At 45.0% G+C, this 22885-nt stretch overlaps 1 protein-coding gene across 1 annotated transcript in view; it reads right to left on the reverse strand.

Moving 5' to 3' along the window:
• The window catches only part of ntng2a (netrin g2a), a 31694-nt gene extending 15686 nt beyond the window's left edge, over nucleotides 1–16008 (reverse strand). The window contains exons 1-5 of the mRNA XM_038704071.1: nucleotides 15388–16008; nucleotides 11243–11501; nucleotides 7299–7444; nucleotides 6859–7097; nucleotides 5398–5570 (exon numbers count right to left, since the gene is read on the reverse strand). Of these exons, the coding sequence (XP_038559999.1) occupies nucleotides 5398–5570; nucleotides 6859–7097; nucleotides 7299–7444; nucleotides 11243–11501; nucleotides 15388–15624 (1054 nt within the window). The 5' untranslated portion in view covers nucleotides 15625–16008. The remainder of the gene's footprint in view (nucleotides 1–5397; nucleotides 5571–6858; nucleotides 7098–7298; nucleotides 7445–11242; nucleotides 11502–15387) is intronic.
• Nucleotides 16009–22885: the final 6877 nt, after the last annotated feature.

A 22885-nucleotide genomic window follows, 5' to 3' on the forward strand; every position in this document is an offset into this window, starting at 1 on the left:
GTAGTGAGCTTTAGACAGTCTGTTTTTCAGTAGTGAGTTTTAGACAGACAGTCTGTGGTTCAGTAGTGAGCTTTAGACAGACAGTCTACGGTTCAGTAGTGAGCTTTAGACAGTCTACGGTTCAGTAGTGAGCTTTAGGCAGTCTGCGGTTCAGTAGTGAGCTTTAGACAGTCTGTGGTTCAGTAGTGAGCTTTAGACAGTCTGTGGTTCAATAGTGAGCTTTAGAAGGTCTGCGGTTCAGTAGTGAGCTTTAGACAGTCTACGGTTCAGTAGTGAGCTTTAGACAGCCTACGGTTCAGTAGTGAGCTTTAGACAGTCTGTTTTTCAGTAGTGAGTTTTAGACAGACAGTCTGCGGTTCAGTAGTGAGCTTTAGACAGACAGTCTACGGTTCAGTAGTGAGCTTTAGACAGACAGTCTACGGTTCAGTAGTGAGCTTTAAGCAGTCTGCGGTTCAGTAGTGAGCTTTAGACAGTCTGTGTTTCAGAAGTGAGCTTTCGACAGTCTGTGGTTCAATAGTGAGCTTTAGAAGGTCTGCGGTTCAGTAGTGAGCTTTAGACAGTCTGTGGTAGTGAGCTTTAGATAGTCTGCAGTTCAGTAGTGAGTTTTAGACAGTCTTTGGTAGTGAGCTTTAGACAGTTTGCGGTTCAGTAGTGAGCTTTAGACAGTCTGTTTTTCAGAAGTGAGCTTTAGACAGTCTGTTTTTCAGTAGTGAGTTTTAGACAGACAGTCTACGGTTCAGTAGTGAGCTTTAAGCAGTCTGCGGTTCAGAAGTGAGCTTTAGACAGTCTGTTTTTCAGAAGTGAGCTTTAGACAGTCTGTGGTTCAATAGTGAGCTTTGGACAGTCTGTGGTTCAATAGTGAGCTTTAGAAGGTCTGCGGTTCAGTAGTGAGCTTTAGACAGTCTGTGGTAGTGAGCTTTAGATAGTCTGCAGTTCAGTAGTGAGCTTTAGACAGTCTTTGGTAGTGAGCTTTAGACAGTTTGCGGTTCAGTAGTGAGCTTTAGACAGTCTGTTTTTCAGAAGTGAGCTTTAGACAGTCTGTTTTTCAGTAGTGAGCTTTAGGCAGTTTGCAGTTCAGTAGTGAGCTTTAGACAGTCTGTGGTTCAGTAGTGAGCTTTAGACAGTTTGCAGTTCAGTAGTGAGCTTTAGACAGTCTGTTTTTCAGTAGTGAGCTTTAGGCAGTTTGCAGTTCAGTAGTGAGCTTTAGACAGTCTGTGGTTCAGTAGTGAGCTTTAGACAGTCTACGGTTCAGTAGTGAGCTTTAGACAGTCTACAGTTCAGTAGTGAGCTTTAGACAGACAGTCTACGGTTCAGTAGTGAGCTTTAAGCAGTCTGCAGTTCAGTAGTGAGCTTTAGACAGTCTGTTTTTCAGAAGTGAGCTTTAGACAGTCTGTTTTTCAGTAGTGAGCTTTAGACAGTCTGTTTTTCAGTAGTGAGTTTTAGACAGACAGTCTGTGGTTCAGTACTGAGCTTTAGACAGACAGTCTACGGTTCAGTAGTGAGCTTTAGACAGACAGTCTACGGTTCAGTAGTGAGCTTTAAGCAGTCTGCGGTTCAGTAGTGAGCTTTAGACAGTCTGTGGTTCAGTAGTGAGCTTTCGACAGTCTGTGGTTCAATAGTGAGCTTTAGAAGGTCTGCGGTTCAGTAGTGAGCTTTAGACAGTCTGTGGTAGTGAGCTTTAGATAGTCTGCAGTTCAGTAGTGAGCTTTAGACAGTCTTTGGTAGTGAGCTTTAGACAGTTTGCGGTTCAGTAGTGAGCTTTAGACAGTCTGTTTTTCAGAAGTGAGCTTTAGACAGTCTGTTTTTCAGTAGTGAGGTTTAGACAGACAGTCTACTGTTCAGTAGTGAGCTTTAGACAGACAGTCTACGGTTCAGTAGTGAGCTTTAAGCAGTCTGCAGTTCAGTAGTGAGCTTTAGACAGTCTGTTTTTCAGAAGTGAGCTTTAGGCAGTTTGCAGTTCAGTAGTGAGTTTTATACAGTCTGTTTTTCAGTAGTGAGCTTTAGACAGTCTGTTTTTCAGTAGTGAGCTTTAGACAGACAGTCTGCGGTTCAGTAGTGAGCTTTAGGCAGTCTGCGGTTCAGTAGTGAGCTTTAGACAGTCTGTTTTTCAGTAGTGAGCTTTAGACAGTCTGTTTTTCAGTAGTGAGCTTTAGACAGACAGTCTACGGTTCAGTAGTGAGCTTTAGACAGTCTGTGGTTCAATAGTGAGCTTTAGAAGGTCTGCGGTTCAGTAGTGAGCTTTAGACAGTCTGCGGTTCAGTAGTGAGCTTTAGACAGTCTGTTTTTCAGTAGTGAGCTTTAGACAGCCTACGGTTCAGTAGTGAGCTTTAGACAGTCTGTTTTTCAGTAGTGAGTTTTAGACAGACAGTATGCGGTTCAGTAGTGAGCTTTAGACAGACAGTCTACGGTTCAGTAGTGAGCTTTAAGCAGTCTGCGGTTCAGTAGTGAGCTTTAGACAGTCTGTTTTTCAGAAGTGAGCTTTAGACAGTCTGTTTTTCAGTAGTGAGCTTTAGACAGTCTGTTTTTCAGTAGTGAGTTTTAGACAGACAGTCTGTGGTTCAGTAGTGAGCTTTAGACAGACAGTCTACGGTTCAGTAGTGAGCTTTAGACAGACAGTCTACGGTTCAGTAGTGAGCTTTAAGCAGTCTGCGGTTCAGTAGTGAGCTTTAGACAGTCTGTGGTTCAGTAGTGAGCTTTCGACAGTCTGTGGTAGTGAGCTTTAGATAGTCTGCAGTTCAGTAGTGAGCTTTAGACAGTCTTTGGTAGTGAGCTTTAGACAGTTTGTGGTTCAGTAGTGAGCTTTAGACAGTCTGTTTTTCAGAAGTGAGCTTTAGACAGTCTGTTTTTCAGTAGTGAGTTAGACAGACAGTCTACGGTTCAGTAGTGAGCTTTAGACAGTCTTTGGTAGTGAGCTTTAGACAGACAGTCTGTTTTTCAGTAGTGAGCTTTGGACAGTCTGTGGTTCAGTAGTGAGCTTTAGACAGTCTGTGGCTAAATAATGAGCTTTAGACGTCTGTGGTTAAATAATGAGCTTTAGACGTCTGTGGTTCAGTAGTGAGCTTTGGACAGTCTGTGGTTCAGTAGTGAGCTTTAGACAGTCTGTTTTTCAGTAGTGAGCTTTAGGCAGTTTGCAGTTCAGTAGTGAGTTTTAGACAGTCTGTTTTTCAGTAGTGAGCTTTAGACAGTCTGTGGTTCAATAGTGAGCTTTAGACAGTCTGTTTTTCAGTAGTGAGCTTTAAGCAGTCTGCGGTTCAGTAGTGAGCTTTAGACAGTCTGTTTTTCAGAAGTGAGCTTTAGACAGTCTGTTTTTCAGTAGTGAGCTTTAGACAGTCTGTTTTTCAGTAGTGAGCTTTAGACAGTCTGTTTTTCAGTAGTGAGTTTTAGACAGACAGTCTACGGTTCAGTAGTGAGCTTTAAGCAGTCTGCGGTTCAGTAGTGAGCTTTAGACAGTCTGTTTTTCAGAAGTGAGCTTTAGACAGTCTGTTTTTCAGTAGTGAGCTTTAGACAGTCTGTTTTTCAGAAGTGAGCTTTAGACAGTCTGTTTTTCAGAAGTGAGCTTTAGACAGTCTGTTTTTCACTAGTGAGCTTGAGACAGTCTGTTTTTCACTAGTGAGCTTGAGACAGTCTGTTTTTCAGAAGTGAGCTTTAGACAGTCTGTTTTTCAGAAGTGAGCTTTAGACAGTCTGTTTTTCACTAGTGAGCTTGAGACAGTCTGTTTTTCAGAAGTGAGCTTTAGACAGTCTGTTTTTCAGTAGTGAGCTTTAGACAGTCTGTGGTTCAGTAGTGAGTTTTAGACAGACAGTCTACGGTTCAGTAGTGAGCTTTAAGCAGTCTGCGGTTCAGTAGTGAGTTTTAGACAGTCTTTTTCAGAAGTGAGCTTTAGACAGTCTGTTTTTCAGAAGTGAGCATTAGACAGTCTGTTTTTCAGAAGTGAGCTTTAGACAGTCTGTTTTTCAGTAGTGAGCATTAGACAGTCTGTGGTTCAGTAGTGAGTTTTAGACAGTCTTTTTCAGAAGTGAGCTTTAGACAGTCTGTTTTTCAGTAGTGAGCATTAGACAGTCTGTGGTTCAGTAGTGAGTTTTAGACAGTCTTTTTCAGTAGTGAGCTTTAGACAGTCTGTGGTTCAGTAGTGAGCTTTAGACAGTGTGCGGTTCAGTAGTGCGACAGACACAAGTGAAGGTCATGTCTGCCAGTGTGGACGTTATTCATTAAAGATCCCTCCAGACATGATTAACACAAATCAAAATAGCTTAGTTAAAAAGGTGCAGGTTAAATCCCACTAAACTTGTGATTAATGGCCAGGGATTGTGGGTAATCCTCCAGCAGGTATCGTGTTTGAGCTGCTTTTTTTTGGTTGAATAGAATTTGTCATAATTGTCTAGCTAACTTTTACGTGTTTTACAGCCAGTCCATCAACCTTTAGCAGGACGCCGTGTTTCCAGAGGGAACTCGCGCTGCTTGACCACATGAGCTGACCATTCCACTGTCCCTCTGTTCTAAATGCAGGTATGTTACAGCATGTTGCTCTAGACTGTGTTCATGTTTAAATATCAGGTATTTTTCTAGTTAGGTCATTGTTAGCAAAAACAGGCAACAAAGTCTGTGTGTTGGTACAGAGCCGGGACGAGTGAAACACTTCAGATAAACGTTTGTTTTAAAGACAACGTCACTGACAGAAACACATTTAGAACAGTTTTGACAGTATACATATAGATCGTCTCTATTTAAAATGTTTGACCTTGTCCTTAATATTTTTAGAACATATGGCCCAGTCAATGGACATTTTTTCAGATGTAGATTATCCTTAACTTCCTGCTTCCAATAATAGTGAGTGGTTTACAACTAAATATCAGCCAATCATGCCTCAGTGACCCCGGACTGTTTACCTCAACTCGCTTCTTAAAACTTCAGGACGTGTTAAAGTACTAACTAATCTGTCTCACGATCATAATGATGACACGTGGACCAATAAGTGAATCCATGATTGAACACAGCTTCTTCAGTCTAACTGGGAAATTGTGACGGATCCACAAATTCTTTACGGTTCTGGTGAGTACTGCGTTCAGTACTTGCTGAGTAGTTTCACTTGTACGGGCTTGAAGAAAACTGTTGTTACTTCTGTCCCGCGTTTCATTTGTCCCGGCTGTCCTCGATATATTTTGGGTTTCTCCTTGCAATTTTAAAAGAGGGACAATTTCACTTGAGTTGGCGCTAGATAAATAAAACTGACTTGAAATGGTGTAACTTTGTAAGCCAAGCCAACCGCCCACATATTCATCTTTGTGGAAAAGGTTGCTTTCAACGGCTTTCGTTCCTTGAGGTGGTTTACAGTCCATCTTTACTTCAACAGGATCTGATCAAGCTGGATTCACAGTGTGTGAGTGTTCAGGTACGCACAGGTGTTGGCAGTGCCTTTGGGTAGGGGCAGGTATGATCCTGGTCTCCAGCTACGGGAATTGAAGCCTTGGCTGCAGCGCTGACAGTCCTGTCCACTCGTGTTGTGGTCGCATTCACACTGCAGCGTCGCATCACGTAACACACACTGAGACGCATGCAGGTTACACTTACACCTGTAGGAAACACACACAGGTAAGCAAAGTTTATTTAATATAGCGCCTCTCACAGCACAAGGTCACAAAGGGATTGTTAAATATACTACTTCAGCATGTGCATACCACTGATTATCAGTTAGATATACACAAAGGCCTTCCTCTGTACAGCCTCACTACAGCTCACCAAAAAAAGAGATGAAATTGAGACATTAAAACACCAATGAACTGAGCCGGTAGCTTTTTAAAGCCACTGGATCAGCTTGCTCTTTTTGGGGAGTGTGAAGTGGGGAAGCTGGCTAAAAAAACAGACCGCTTTGATTAATTTTTTCTGCGTAATGGTGAGAGAACAGCCTTTCCTGTTCTCTAGGCTAAGACTATTACCTGCTGGTTTACATGGTGCACTGTATAATCCATGAGCTTCTGCACTGGTTGTCGTCTGTGTGAGACTCTGTATTGACTGATGCTCGTTTGTTTTGTGTTATTGACTTTATGATGCATCCTCCAATCGGTAGAGCGCTACATATGATAATCTGCTTGCTACTGTGAGCCGGTGGCGAGCAGTGTGTAAAACAATAACACTTTAATATGATACCATAAAGGGCAGAATTGCGGTCTTTCCTTGAGCGACGTGTCTTTGTTTCATCACAGTAAGCAAAAGGCAGCATGGAGAAACTCTGATTCAGTGAGGGCCCAGAAAAGAGTGCCGAAAGCAGAGCAGAAATTGTGTAAGTTAAAACTTAAGATTCACTTTGAAATCTAAAAAGAAGAATTACATGTTTACATCAATCACTCACGCATCTTGTTTGCTCCCGTTGACAGGTTAACCAGTTTTAGTGAGGATTGTGACTCCATCATAGCACCAAGACTGCACTCATGAAGGTGCTATGTGACGTTCACCTGAACAGCGACTCAGCCAAAGTCTCTGTTGTGGTATTGTTGGATCTTAGTGCTGCTTTTGACACTGTGGAAAACTACCACATTGCCCAGTTGTAAACTCCTTACACTGGCTACCAGTCACTCAGAGAATTTACTTCAAAATCATTCTGCTCATCTACAAATCACTCTGTGGCTCTGGGCCTAAATATATCTCTGAAATGCTTGTGCCATATGAACCCCTGAGAACCCTGAGGACAACTGGGGCTAGCCTACTGGCTATGTAGAGGTTCGATACCTAACAGGTACGTAGATGATGGAAACGGCTTAAAAGTACTTGGGTTGTTTCTGGATTTATTTGGTTTGTTGTGGAGGTATTTAGGTGCTGTTTAGTTGTAGTTAGTGGGCGTAGCTGGTTGTTTGTAGGTGTTACCTGGCAGGTACGTCAATGTTAGAAATAGCATAGAAGTATTTCAGCAGGTTGTCTCTCTGGACGTAGGTCCCTCCCAGTGCCGGGCGGAGGAGTCGCAGTCGGAGGTTGGTAAAGGTGAAGAAATCTCTCAGACCCTTCATAGTCTCCATCCGGGTGTACAGGGCATCCATGTTGATCAACTTGGGACCTGCAAACACCGTGAACCGGCCGCGCACCTCGAACACCACGCTTTTCTCCTCCTATTGGTCAAACACAGACAGTGGTCAGGTACAATACACGGTACAGTACACAGTACAGTTTCTATTTATCAATCACTGCTTTTTACGCATTGATCATGCTCTATTCTATATTCTCTGATCATTTAAAGAACAGCCAAAGCAAACTCACACAGTTATTGCATACGGTGTGAATCATTAGTGTTATTTGATCCAGTTACCCACCTTAGCTCCAACCCAGCGTGAGTATTGCTCGGTACAGATAACCCGGGTTAAGTTACTCGGTGCTAAATCAGAGACCCGTTTAGGAGACATGCCGAACGCCTCCAGACAGTCATCAGCATAGTACTGATATGGCTGCCAAGTTACACCTGAAACACAAACACTCATTAATAACAGTAATTATCCCTCTATTCCCAGTGAATGCATCACACTGCCAGTTATTATCCTTCTATTCCCAGTAATTATCCCTCTATTCCCAGTGAATGCATCACACTGACAGTTATTATCCTTCTATTCCCAGTAATTATCCCTCTATTCCCAGTGAATGCACCACACTGCCAGTTATTATCCTTCTATTCCCAGTGAATGCACCACACTGCCAGTTATTATCCTTCTATTCCCAGTAATTATCCCTCTATTCCCAGTGAATGCACCACACTGCCAGTTATTATCCTTCTATTCCCAGTAATTATCCCTCTATTCCCAGTGAATGCATCACACTGCCAGTTATTATCCTTCTATTCCCAGTGAATGCACCACACTGCCAGTTATTATCCTTCTATTCCCAGTAATTATCCCTCTATTCCCAGTGAATGCACCACACTGCCAGTTATTATCCTTCTATTCCCAGTAATTATCCCTCTATTCCCAGTGAATGCACCACACTGCCAGTTATTATCCTTCTATTCCCAGTAATTATCTCTCTATTCCCAGTGAATGCACCACACTGACAGTTATTATCCTTCTATTCCCAGTAATTATCCCTCTATTCCCAGTGAATGCATCACACTGACAGTTATTATCCTTCTATTCCCAGTGAATGCACCACACTGACAGTTATTATCCTTCTATTCCCAGTGAATGCATCACACTGACAGTTATTATCCTTCTATTCCCAGTAATTATCCCTCTATTCCCAGTGAATGCACCACACTGCCAGTTATTATCCTTCTATTCCCAGTGAATGCATCACACTGCCAGTTATTATCCTTCTATTCCCAGTAATTATCTCTCTATTCCCAGTGAATGCACCACACTGCCAGTTATTATCCTTCTATTCCCAGTAATTATCCCTCTATTCCCAGTGAATGCACCACACTGCCAGTTATTATCCTTCTATTCCCAGTTATTATCCTTCTATTCCCAGTGAATGCACCACACTGCCAGTTATTATCCTTCTATTCCCAGTAATTATCCCTCTATTCCCAGTGAATGCACCACACTGCCAGTTATTATCCTTCTATTCCCAGTAATTATCTCTCTATTCCCAGTGAATGCACCACACTGCCAGTTATTATCCTTCTATTCCCAGTAATTATCCCTCTATTCCCAGTGAATGCACCACACTGCCAGTTATTATCCTTCTATTCCCAGTAATTATCCCTCTATTCCCAGTGAATGCACCACACTGCCAGTTATTATCCTTCTATTCCCAGTGAATGCACCACACTGCCAGTTATTATCCTTCTATTCCCAGTAATTATCTCTCTATTCCCAGTGAATGCACCACACTGCCAGTTATTATCCTTCTATTCCCAGTAATTATCTCTCTATTCCCAGTGAATGCATCACACTGCCAGTTATTATCCTTCTATTCCCAGTGAATGCACCACACTGCCAGTTATTATCCTTCTATTCCCAGTGAATGCACCACACTGCCAGTTATTATCCTTCTATTCCCAGTAATTATCCCTCTATTCCCAGTGAATGCATCACACTGCCAGTTATTATCCCTCTATTCCCAGTGAATGCACCACACTGCCAGTTATTATCCTTCTATTCCCAGTAATTATCTCTCTATTCCCAGTGAATGCACCACACTGCCAGTTATTATCCTTCTATTCCCAGTAATTATCCCTCTATTCCCAGTGAATGCACCACACTGCCAGTTATTATCCTTCTATTCCCAGTGAATGCACCACACTGCCAGTTATTATCCTTCTATTCCCAGTAATTATCCCTCTATTCCCAGTGAATGCACCACACTGCCAGTTATTATCCTTCTATTCCCAGTAATTATCCCTCTATTCCCAGTGAATGCACCACACTGCCAGTTATTATCCTTCTATTCCCAGTAATTATCTCTCTATTCCCAGTGAATGCACCACACTGACAGTTATTATCCTTCTATTCCCAGTAATTATCCCTCTATTCCCAGTGAATGCATCACACTGACAGTTATTATCCTTCTATTCCCAGTAATTATCCCTCTATTCCCAGTGAATGCACCACACTGACAGTTATTATCCTTCTATTCCCAGTAATTATCCCTCTATTCCCAGTGAATGCATCACACTGACAGTTATTATCCTTCTATTCCCAGTAATTATCCCTCTATTCCCAGTGAATGCACCACACTGCCAGTTATTATCCTTCTATTCCCAGTGAATGCACCACACTGCCAGTTATTATCCTTCTATTCCCAGTAATTATCTCTCTATTCCCAGTGAATGCACCACACTGCCAGTTATTATCCTTCTATTCCCAGTAATTATCCCTCTATTCCCAGTGAATGCACCACACTGCCAGTTATTATCCTTCTATTCCCAGTTATTATCCTTCTATTCCCAGTGAATGCACCACACTGCCAGTTATTATCCTTCTATTCCCAGTAATTATCCCTCTATTCCCAGTGAATGCACCACACTGCCAGTTATTATCCTTCTATTCCCAGTAATTATCTCTCTATTCCCAGTGAATGCACCACACTGCCAGTTATTATCCTTCTATTCCCAGTAATTATCCCTCTATTCCCAGTGAATGCACCACACTGCCAGTTATTATCCTTCTATTCCCAGTAATTATCCCTCTATTCCCAGTGAATGCACCACACTGCCAGTTATTATCCTTCTATTCCCAGTGAATGCACCACACTGCCAGTTATTATCCTTCTATTCCCAGTGAATGCACCACACTGCCAGTTATTATCCTTCTATTCCCAGTAATTATCTCTCTATTCCCAGTGAATGCACCACACTGCCAGTTATTATCCCTCTATTCCCAGTGAATGCACCACACTGCCAGTTATTATCCTTCTATTCCCAGTAATTATCTCTCTATTCCCAGTGAATGCACCACACTGACAGTTATTATCCTTCTATTCCCAGTAATTATCTCTCTATTCCCAGTGAATGCACCACACTGCCAGTTATTATCCCTCTATTCCCAGTGAATGCACCACACTGACAGTTATTATCCTTCTATTCCCAGTAATTATCCCTCTATTCCCAGTGAATGCATCACACTGACAGTTATTATCCTTCTATTCCCAGTAATTATCCCTCTATTCCCAGTGAATGCATCACACTGACAGTTATTATCCTTCTATTCCCAGAGAATACCACCACACAGCCAGTTGTTATATCTCATTTGGCAGTTGTTTGGTTGACCTTGTGTCTAAACACTAAGTGAAGGTGGTCGGCCATGTTGATTCAGTCTGTTAGGAGCTTGTGTTTGATTTACGATGGCAGTTATTTGCAGACAATCTGAGAGAGATCATCAATAACAGATTTGATAAGGGATTCGTTGGCTGTGGTGCTAACAAGGCTGATGTTACCCGAACTGTAAAAAAGTTTTAAAAAGTGTAACAAAGTTTTACAGCTACACCTGTCAGTCATGTGACTCTTTTTCTTACACGTCACATTGATGTGAGACCCACCCATGTCAAGGCAGATGGGCGCCCACCCTATGTCCAGGTTCTGCTTAAAGTTTCTGCCTGTTAAAAGGAGGTTTCCTTGCACTGTGGCCAAGTGCTGTTCATGGTGGGAACTGTTGGGTCTCTCTAAATAGTGTAACACCGAGGCCGGTTCAGACCTGCTCTATATTGTATATCTATATTGTCTTAAGGTCTAGGGGTATCCTGGACATTACAGAAATTGGGGGCTTGTCCGTTCTTCAATATGAAAAGTGACATGAGGTAACTTCTGTTATGAATTTAACTGAATCACCTTTATCCAGAGATTTCTCCAGCACCATGCTGGTTGGTCGGCCGTACTCAAAGGTGATGATGATGTCATCAACCACCTCCAGACTCTTGTTCCAGGACAGGGTGATGTTGGCCAATAAGGGCTCAGGATACCTGGACCATGTGACGGTCTGCCAATAGGTAATGAGCCCCCCCCTCTCCCTATCTCCCATCAGCTGAGGAGGGTGAGACAGGTCGGGGCTGGACGCGTCACACTCATCGCTGCACAGGTAAGGGTTCTCCTGCAGAACAACAAACAGTGCAGATGGTAAAAACAGAGTTCATTTAAAGTCACTGTGTGGAACATTTAGGTGAGCAGAAAATTTCTTATGGTAGAAGTTTTTGTTTGTAGAAAAATAAACCATTCAAGTGAAAACAGATAAACCTGTTCATCTCAGCGTCTCATGGTTGGATCTGTGAGCCTGGTGGATACCAGGGAGAACTCTTTCTACCACCATGTTACTTCACTGATTGAAAGGTATAAATGTGTTGAACTTCTGACCTCAGTTATGATCACAGGTGTGGTCAGGTGTGTTTAAACTTCAGAATAAAGAACACACCATGACTTAAATCAGTTAATTCAAATAGAATTGCATTTAATACTTTGCCAGTTACAGTAAACTAATAATGAGGACTGTTTATTATTAATTGAATGCAGTACCATTAAATACAATCACTTTAAAATACATTCCACCTCAAACAAACTTTACTTCACCTGCTTTTTTATAGATAGACTGGACAAAATACAAATAAGACAAATAACACATTCCAGTACATAACAGTAGAGTTACTGCAGAAATGAAAGCGGTATTTGTGATGTTTAAACAACACATGGTGTGACAGCTGATTGTTGCCACTGCAGCCCTAACATGACTGCAGACATGATCCAACACACTGCGTGTGTCCCACTAACATACATGTGCAGTGTGTGATGGATTAACACGGATGTTAATCTGATCAGTGTGTGTGTGTTAGAGGTTTAACCTCTTACTTTAGCTGCAGCTGCCAACTGTCACACTGCAGATTCAACACTGTCTACAAGACACCAACAACACACACTGATAAAGTCCCAGTTTAAAGGCTGCATGTTAGTTCAGTCTTTACACTTACTGAAAGATTTCACATTGACTTCAGGATTCTGATCCAACATGTGGCAATCAGACCAACATTATTCAGGACCACCTTTATCTGTATCCTCATCAAAATGTTGGGTTGAACTATGTTTGGGTGGGTGTTTGGATGGTTAGATGGTTGGGTGTTTGGATGGTCGGGTGTTTGGGTGGGTGGATGGTTGGGTGTTTGGATGGTCGGGTGTTTGGGTGGGTGGATGGATGGATGTTTGGGTGGTTGGGTGTTTAGGTGGTTGCGTATTTGTATGAGTGGATGGATGGATGTTTAGATGGCTGGATGGTCGGTGTTTGTATGAGTGGATGGATGGGTGTTTGGGTGGGTGGATCGTTGGGTTTTTGCATGGTTAGATGGTTGGGTGTTTGGATGGTTCGGTGTTTGTGTGGGTGGATGGTTGGGTGTTTGGATGGTCGGGTGTTTGGGTGGGTGGATGGATGGATGTTTGGATGGTTGGGTGTTTAGGTGGTTGCGTATTTGTATGAGTGGATGGATGGATGTTTAGATGGGTGGATGGTCGGTGTTTGTATGAGTGGACGGATGGGTGTTTGGGTGGGTGGATGGTTGGGTGTTTAGGTGGTTGCGTATTTGTATGAGTGGATGGATGGATGTTTAGATGGGTGGATGGTCGGTGTTTGTATGAGTGGATGGATGGGTGTTTGGGTGGGTGGATGGTTGGGTGATCCGGTGTTTGGGTGGGTGGATGGTTGGGTGTTTGCATGGTTAGATGGTTGGGTGTTTGAATGGTCAGGTGTTTGGATGGTCAGGTGTTTGGGTGGGTGGATGGATGGGTGTTTGGAGGTCGGGTGTTTGGGTGTTTAGGTGGGTGCGTATTTGTATGAGTGGATGGATGGGTGTTTGGATGATCAGGTGTTTGGATGTTTTGGTGTTTGGGTGTTTAGGTGATTGGGTGTTTGGATGATCGGGTGTTTGAATGGGTGGATGTTTTGGTGTTTGGGTGGTTGGATGGTTAGAAGGTTGGATGGTTAGAAGGTTGGATGGGTGGTTGGATGGTTAGAAGGTTGGATGGGTGGTTGGATGATTAGAAGGTTGGGTGGTTGGATGATTAGAAGGTTGGATGGTTAGAAGGTTGGATGATTAGAAGATTGGATGGGTGGTTGGATGGTTAGAAGGTTGGATGGTTAGAAGATTGGATGGGTGGTTGGATGGTTAGAAGGTTGGGTGGTTGGATGTTAGAAGGTTGGATGGGTGGTTGGATGGTTAGAAGGTTGGATGGGTGGTTGGATGATTAGAAGGTTGGGTGGTTGGATGATTAGAAGGTTGGATGGTTAGAAGGTTGGATGATTAGAAGGTTGGGTGGTTGGATGGTTAGAAGGTTGGATGGTTAGAAGATTGGATGGGTGGTTGGATGGTTAGAAGGTTGGATGATTAGAAGGTTGGGTGGTTGGATGGGTGGATGTTTCGGTGTTTGGGTGGTTGGATGGTTAGAAGGTTGGATGATTAGAAGGTTGGGTGGTTGGATGGTTAGAAGGTTGGATGGTTAGAAGATTGGATGGGTGGTTGGATGGTTAGAAGGTTGGGTGGTTGGATGGTTAGAAGGTTGGATGATTAGAAGGTTGGGTGGTTGGATGGGTGGATGTTTCGGTGTTTGGGTGGTTGGATGGTTAGAAGGTTGGATGGTTAGAAGGTTGGATGATTAGAAGGTTGGGTGGTTGGATGGTTAGAAGGTTGGATGGTTAGAAGGTTGGATGATTAGAAGGTTGGATGGGTGGTTGGATGGTTAGAAGGTTGGATGATTAGAAGGTTGGGAGGTTGGATGGTTAGAAGGTTGGATGGGTGGTTGGATGGTTAGAAGGTTGGATGGTTAGAAGGTTGGATGGGTGGTTGGATGGTTAGAAGGTTGGGTGGTTGGATGGTTAGAAGGTTGGGTGGTTGGATGGTTAGAAGGTTGGATGGTTAGAAGGTTGGATGGGTGGTTGGATGGTTAGAAGGTTGGATGGTTAGAAGGTTGGATGGGTGGTTGGATGGTTAGAAGGTTGGATGATTAGAAGGTTGGGTGGTTGGATGGTTAGAAGGTTGGATGATTAGAAGGTTGGGTGGTTGGATGGTTAGAAGGTTGGGTGGTTGGATGGGTGGATGTTTCGGTGTTTGGGTGGTTGGATGGTTAGAAGGTTGGGTGGTTGGATGGGTGGATGTTTCGGTGTTTGGGTGGTTGGATGGTTGGACTCTTGGTTCCAGAATATGTGACAGGTTCAAGCTAAAATAAGGTTTTAGTGCCCTTTAAATTTACTGTGAATGCGTAATGATCAATTATTAACCTCTAATTATTATTTATCAATAATTCAGACATGGCTTCAGTTTCCCAAAGGAACAATTAGACAAACAGCAGGACTCTGTGTGTCTGTGTGTGTTCAACCTGTGGGTCAGGACCCCCCAGAAGGTCCCGAGATAAATCTGAGGAGTCATGGGATGATTGACGTGAGACAGTGAAATGCTGAATATAAGACAATATTATTTTCTGAACATCTGCTCCTACAGAGAGTGATGCATTTTGGGTAGACTGTGGCCATGATGTCGCTACACTAACAGGTTTCTGTCTGTTTATAGTGAGTCGGGTCAGTTAGTCAGAACTGAAGGTTTAGTCCTGTTTAACCAGGTTCTGTTTTAAAGGAATTAATCTCCCCGTGTCTCTCCAGCAGAGCGGACTGACGTCTAACAGGAGAGTGTGAAGACCTCATCCTGAACTACACTGCGCGGAAACTCCCCCAACAACAACCGTAAAGATCTGATGGTCACTTCACTGGAACATGCAGATTCTCTGTAAATTATCACATACTTTGTTCTTTTCTTGTTTTCAAAACCAGTTGTTGGGAACTGGAGGAGATGGTCTCACAGTTGGTTCCTTGCGGTACTTCATTCAAATGATTAAATTAAAAATGTTCGGAGAGAAAGTCTGCTGACCTTTTCAGCCTGAGACGACCAGAAGCTTTAATATCTACAAACACGTGTTTCCCCGTGTGCGTTCAGGTGTGTGTGACTCACCAGTGTGCAGAACCTCTCAGGTGGATTTCCACAGGTGATGCCAGGGGGGTCGACTCTGATCTGCATCACCTCCTTCATGTTGGCAGCGGGGGGCTGACAGGAGTAAAACTCCCACCCCGGCCCCGCCTCTGAGCCGCGCAGAGACCGACACACGTCAAACTGACCGCCGGTCTGACACCTGCCCAGCGACGGCAGGATGAGCAGGAGGGGGAGGAGGTGGGGCAGGAGGTGAGACATGGTGGACTGACAGTCAGACAGACAGGAAGTTCCTCAGAAGGACACATCTCAAAGTCAACTGCCACATTTTTAAATCCGCAGGTTCAGTTCTGCTCAACCGACTTCAAACAGGTGGTTGTCATGGTTAACAGGTGGTTATCTTGTGGTTGCCATGGTTGCTGGGTAATACCTGAAGTTCGGTCAGACCTGTGGAAACAGTCCTGAAGAGGCTCCGCCCATCGCTAACCTGCGGCAAAGCAGAAACGGCAAAACGAACTAAACTAAGATCTGCTCCAGAGAGACCTCAGGAGAGCTGGACGTGATTGGCTGAATAGTTTCCTAATTTAAAACCGTTGGGAGGACATGAAGTCGTTCACCGTCAGTGTGACATCATCAGATCTTTGAGTTCAGTCCAAACCAAAGAAGACTACAAAACCTTCAGCTATCTACCCTGCGACCCACAGAGACCTGTCTGTCTCTCCGCCTGTCTGTCTTTGTGTGTCTCGGTGAGGAAGATGATTAAACTGAGACTCTGGCGCGTCTCTTCTTTATTAAAACGTTTCTCTGCAGGTTTGTCTCTCTGCTCGTCTTTTCAGGATCTTATGAAACACAGGTCCTTCTTCTTGTTCACTAACCATCAAAAATATTTTAAACCCTCCATTTTCTGTTGTACACTCAATGGCCACTTTATTAGGAACACCTGTACAATGTAAAGCTGCTGTAACTCCTGTCTTTATGGTGTAAATTCACTTCTCTGTTTATTTCTACCTCCAGATAGAAAGCAGTCCAGTTCAACACTATTAGCTCAGTGTTGAAACAGACATAGAGACCTAACAGGTGGGCCAGGCTGTCTGTCTCTCTGTGTGTTTCTCACCTGTCTGTCTCTCAGTGTGTTTCTCACCAGTCTGTCTCTCTGTGTGTTTCTCACCAGTCTGTCTCTCTGTGTGTTTCTCACCAGTCTGTCTCTCTGTGTGTTTCTCACCAGTCTGTCTCTCTGTGTGTTTCTCACCAGTCTGTCTCTCAGTGTGTTACTCACCTGTCTGTCTCTCTGTGTGTTACTCACCTGTCTGTCTCTCAGTGTGTTTCTCACCAGTCTGTCTCTCAGTGTGTTACTCACCTGTCTGTCTCTCAGTGTGTTTCTCACCTGTTTCTCCACCTGTCTGTCTCTCAGTGTGTTTCTCACCTGTCTGTCTCTCAGTGTGTTTCTCACCTGTCTGTCTCTCGGTGTGTTTCTCACCTGTCTGTCTCTCAGTGTGTTTCTCACCTGTCTGTCTCTCAATCTGTCTGTCTCTCTGTGTGTTTCTCACCTGTCTGTCTCTCGGTGTGTTTCTCACCTGTCTGTCTCTCGGTGTGTTTCTCACCTGTCTGTCTCTCGGTGTGTTTCTCACCTGTTTCTCACCTGTCTGTCTCTCGGTGTGTTTCTCACCTGTTTCTCACCTGTCTGTCTCTCGGTGTGTTTCTCACCTGTCTGTCTCTCGGTGTGTTTCTCACCTGTCTGTCTCTCGGTGTGTTTCTCACCTGTCTGTCTCTCGGTGTGTTACTCACCTGTCTGTTTCTCTGTGTATTTCTCACCTATCTGTCTCTCGGTGTGTTTCTCACCTGTCTGTCTCTCGGTGTGTTACTCACCTGTCTGTCTCTCGGTGTGTTTCTCACCTGTCTGTCTCTCGGTGTGTTTCTCACCTGTCTGTCTCTCGGTGTGTTACTCACCTGTCTGTTTCTCGGTGTGTTACTCACCTATCTGTCTCTCGGTGTGTTTCTCACCTGTCTGTCTCTCGGTGTGTTTCTCACCTGTCTGTCTCTCGGTGTGTTTCTCACCTGTCTGTCTCTCGGTGTGTTACTCACCTGTCTGTCTCTCGGTGTGTTACTCACCTGTCTGTCTCTCGGTGTGTTTCTCACCTGTCTGTCTCTCAGTGTCTTAGTCACCTGTCTGTCTCTCCACCTGTCTGTCTCTCGGTGTGTTACTCACCTGTCTGTCTCTCGGTGTGTTACTCACCTGTCTGTTTCTCTGTGTATTTCTCACCTATCTGTCTCTGTCTGTTTCTCAGTGTGTTTCTCACCTATCTGTCTCTCGGTGTGTTTCTCACCTGTCTGTCTCTCAGTGTCTTAGTCACCTGTCTGTCTCTCCACCTGTCTGTCTCTCGGTGTCTTAGTCACCTGTCTGTCTCTCCACCTGTCTGTCTCGGTGTGTTTCTCACCTGTCTGTCTCTCTGTCTGTTTCTCAGTGTGTTTCTCACCTGTCTGTCTCTCGGTGTGTTTCTCACCTGTCTGTCTCTCAGTGTGTTTCTCACCTGTATCTCCACCTGTCTGTCTCTCGGTGTCTTAGTCACCTGTCTGTCTCTCCACCTGTCTGTCTCTCGGTGTGTTTCTCACCTGTCTGTCTCTCAGTGTGTTTCTCACCTGTATCTCCACCTGTCTGTCTCTCGGTGTCTTAGTCACCTGTCTGTCTCTCCACCTGTCTGTCTCTCGGTGTCTTAGTCACCTGTCTGTCTCTCCACCTGTCTGTCTCTCGGTGCCTTAGTCACCTGTCTGTCTCTCCACCTGTCTGTCTCTCGGTGTGTTTCTCACCTGTCTGTCTCTCTGTCTGTTTCTCAGTGTGTTTCTCACCTGTCTGTCTCTCTGTCTGTCTCTCAGTGTGTTTCTCACCTGTCTGTCTCTCGGTGTGTTTCTCACCTGTCTGTCTCTCGGTGTGTTTCTCACCTGTTTCTCACCTGTCTGTCTCTCGGTGTGTTACTCACCTGTCTGTCTCTCGGTGTGTTACTCACCTGTCTGTCTCTCGGTGTTTTACTCACCTGTCTGTCTCTCGGTGTGTTTCTCACCTGTTTCTCACCTGTCTGTCTCTCGGTGTGTTTCTCACCTGTCTGTCTCTCGGTGTGTTTCTCATCTGTTTCTCACCTGTCTGTCTCTCAGTGTGTTTCTCACCTGTCTGTCTCTCAGTGTGTTTCTCACCTGTTTCTCACCTGTCTGTCTCTCGGTGTGTTTCTCACCTGTCTGTCTCTCGGTGTGTTTCTCACCTGTCTGTCTCTCAGTGTGTTTCTCACCTGTCTGTCTCTCAGTGTGTTTCTCACCTGTTTCTCACCTGTCTGTCTCTCAGTGTGTTTCTCACCTGTCTGTCTCTCAGTGTGTTTCTCACCTGTTTCTCACCTGTCTGTCTCTCGGTGTGTTTCTCACCTGTTTCTCACCTGTCTGTCTCTCGGTGTGTTTCTCACCTGTCTGTCTCTCGGTGTGTTACTCACCTGTCTGTCTCTCGGTGTGTTACTCACCTGTCTGTCTCTCGGTGTGTTTCTCACCTGTTTCTCACCTGTTTCTCACCTGTCTGTCTCTCGGTGTGTTTCTCACCTGTCTGTCTCTCGGTGTGTTTCTCACCTGTTTCTCACCTGTCTGTCTCTCGGTGTGTTTCTCACCTGTCTGTCTCTCGGTGTGTTTCTCACCTGTTTCTCACCTGTCTGTCTCTCGGTGTGTTTCTCACTTGTCTGTCTCTCGGTGTGTTACTCACCTGTCTGGCTGTAGTTTGTGTCTTCAGAGTGATTCTTTATAATCTTATTAAACAGACGACAAAACGTTGAACACCATGATCATCATCTCTTCTCTCCTGTTTTTCTTCCTCCGTCTTGTTCTCTTCTCTTCTTTTTAATCTTTTCAGATCTCCTCCTGTGTCCGGCTCTTTCTTTCATCCTCCCCCTCTGCTCTCTACTCCTGTAGATAAACCTCTCACAGCTCAACAGATTCTCTCTCTCTCTCCAGTGTAACTCCACCTCTCTCTCTCCAGTGTAACTCCACCTCTCTCTCTCTCCACTGTAACTCTACCTCTCTCTCTCTCTCTCCACTGTAACTCTACCTCTCTCTCTCTCCACTGTAACTCTACCTCTCTCTCTCTCTACTGTAATTCTACCTCTCTCTCTCTCTCTCCACTGTAACTCCACCTCTCTCTCTCTCCACTGTAACTCAACCTCTCTCGCTCTCTCTCTCTCTCTCCACTGTAACACTTCCTCTCTCTCTCTCTCCACTGTAACACTTCCTCTCTCTCTCTCTCTCTCCACTGTCAGGCAGGTAACAGACTGGTAACAGGTCGGGTAACAGGCAGGTAACAGGTCGGGTAACAGTCGGGTAACACGTCAGGCAACAGTCGGGTAACACGTCGGATAACACGTCAGGCAACAGTCGGGTAACAGGCCAGGCAACAGTCGGGTAACAGGCAACAAACTGGTAACAGGTCAGATAACAGTCAGGTAGCAGGCAACAAACTGGTAACAGGTCAGGTAACAGTCAGGTAACAAACTGGTAACAGGTCGGGTAACAGGGCAGGTAACAGTCAGGTAACAAACTGGTAACAGGTCAGATAACAGTCAGGTAACAGGCAACAAACTGGTAACAGGTCAGGTAACAGTCAGGTAACAAACTGGTAACAGGTCGGGTAACAGGGCAGGTAACAGTCAGGTAACAGGCAACAAACTGGTAACAGGCAGGTAACAGGCAGGTAACAAACTGGTAACAGGTCGGGTAACAGGGCAGGTAACAGTCAGGTAACAGGCAACAAACTGGTAACAGGCAGGTAACAGGCAGGTAACAAACTGGTAACAGGTCGGGTAACAGGGCAGGTAACAGTCAGGTCAGGTAACAGGTCAGGTAACAGGCCAGGCAACAGTCGAGTAACAGGTCAGGTAACAGTTCAGGTAGCAGGTCAGGCAACAGGTCAGGTAACAGACCAGGCAACAGTCAGGTAACAGTCAGGTAACAGGTCAGGTAACAGGTCGGGTAACAGGTCAGGTAACAGGTCAGGTCAGGCAACAGGTCGGGTAACAGGCCAGGTAACAGGTCAGGTAACAGTCAGATAACAGGTCAAGTCAGGTAACAGGCAGGTAACAGGTCAAGTCAGGTAACAGGCAGGTAACAGGTCAAGTCAGGCAACAGGCCAGGTAACAGGCCAGGCAATATGTCAGGTAACAGGTTGGGTAACAGACAGGTAACAAGTCAGGTAACAGGCCAGGTAACAGTCGAGTAACAGGTCAGGTAGCAGTCGAGTAACAGGTCAGGTAACAGTTCAGGTAGCAGGTCAGGCAACAGGTCAGGTAACAGACCAGGCAACAGTCAGGTAACAGGTCAGGTAACAGGCCAGGTAACAGTCGGGTAACAGGTCAGGTAACAGTCGGGTAACAGGTCAGGTAACAGGCCAGGTAACAGGTCAGGTCAGGCAACAGGTCAGGTAATGGGCCAGGCAACAGTCGGGTAACAGGTCAGGTAACAGTTCAGGTAGCAGGTCAGGCAACAGGTCAGGTAACGGGCCAGGCAACAGTCAGGTAACAGGTCAGGTAACAGGTCAGGCAACAGGTCAGGCAACAGGTCGGGTCAGGCAACAGGTCGGGTAACAGGTCGGGTAACAGGCCAGGTAACAGTCGAGTAACAGGTCAGGTAACAGGTTGGGGAACAGGTCGGGTAACAGTCGAGTAACAGGTCAGGTAACAGGTCGGGTAACAGGTCGGGTAACAGGTCGGGTAACAGGTCGGGTAACAGTCGAGTAACAGGTCAGGTAACAGGTCGGGTAACAGGTCGGGTAACAGTCGAGTAACAGGTCAGGTAACAGGTTGGGGAACAGGTCGGGTAACAGTCGAGTAACAGGTCAGGTAACAGGTCGGGTAACAGGTCAGGTAACAGGCAGGTAACAGGCAGGTAACAGGTCAGGTAACAGGCAGGTAACAGGCAGGTAACAGGGCAGGTAACAGGCAGGTAACAGGTCAGGTAACAGGTCAGGTAACAGGTCAGGTAACAGGCAGGTAACAGCCAGGTAACAGCCAGGTAACAGGTCAGGTAACAGGGCAGGTAACAGGTCAGGTAACAGGCAGGTAACAGGGCAGGTAACAGGCAGGTAACAGTTCGGGTGAGGAGGATGAGGAGGATGAGGAGGATGAGGAACACGTGGTGCAGGTTGGTATATCACACAGCACAACGCCACAGATGTTGCAAGTTTTGAGGAAGTGTGCAATTGGCATGCTGACTGCAGGAATGTCCAGCAGAGCTGTTGCCCGTGAACCGAATGTTAATTTCTTTACCATAAGTCGTCTCCAAAGGTGTTTCAGAGAATTTGGCAGTACATCCAACTGGCCTCACAACCACACCAGCCCAGGACCTTCACATCCAGCACCTCCAAGATCGTCTGAGACCAGCCACCTGGCCACATTTTGGAGTGGCCTTTTATTGTGGCCAGCTTAAGGCACACCTGTGCAATCCCCATGCTCTCTGATCAGCATCTTGATATGCCACACCTGTGAGGTGGATGGATTATCTGGGCAAAGGAGAAGTGCTCACTAACACAGATTTTGACAGATTAGTGAATACTATTTGAGAGAAATAGGCCTTTTGTGTACATAGAGAAAGTCTTAAATCTTTGAGTTCAGCTCATGATTCCTTTATAATTTTGTTCAGTGTATTTTGCAGGGATAATGAAGGATGTAGGAGGTACAGGTAAAAGTCATCAGGCGGATATTTCTGGCAGAATCTTTTGTGCACACATAATTCATGATTATTCTATTTTTCTTCTGTATGTTGAGCTGATTTGTTTTATAATGAAGTTTTTATTTGTTTTTTAATATGTTAATGTCAGTAAGTCAGTTAATTTGTTTACGTTTCTATAGTAACAAATTTTGTCATTAAAAAACACGTTGAAAATGGAAGTAAACCCCAACATCAATTCTAACATAAATAAATTAAGTTACTGAGGTCCATTTTTTAAATGATGAATAATAAAGAAAATGAAGGGATAGAAATGCGTTGACTGCAGGTGCTCTGCCCGTGTTGTGTCTGAGAGGCAGACTGATGGACACCGGGGTCTCTTCAGAGGAGCTCAGGACACTCATTTAGAAACGCTGCGTAGAAAACTCACTAAAAGTGTTCCTGCGCCCAAAAGCCAAAATGGCGTAGCCACAAAATATTCAGACGTGCAGACGCACACCTGTAAGCAAGTTCCCTTTATAAATCCCAATCAGCTTGAAATGTGGCCCCTGTGAGGGAGCTCCATGTCCGGCCCTTCAAACGCCCACAGCTGCCTGTAAACGCTCAGTGAAGCTCGTTAATATTAACGCGTCCTGACTGCAGGGAGAAAAGGAGGCAGACTCTGACTCTAACTCAGGGACGCTGACGTTCATTTTGGTGCCCCGGAGGAAAGGGGCCCCGGAGCCCCGCCCCTTTATAACCGACCTGCAGGAAGGGGCCTCCCTCTGAGCAGTGACGTCGCTGGCTGGAGGGGGCCACGCAGACGGGACGACCCAGGTACTGATCTGGATTTCTTTCA

The sequence above is a fragment of the Micropterus salmoides genome, unplaced genomic scaffold, assembly GCF_014851395.1.
Source record: "Micropterus salmoides isolate LMB-PRFRI ecotype aquatic unplaced genomic scaffold, ASM1485139v1 Ms_hic_scaffold_7, whole genome shotgun sequence".
In the NCBI taxonomy this organism is placed as follows: Eukaryota; Metazoa; Chordata; class Actinopteri; order Centrarchiformes; family Centrarchidae; genus Micropterus; species Micropterus salmoides.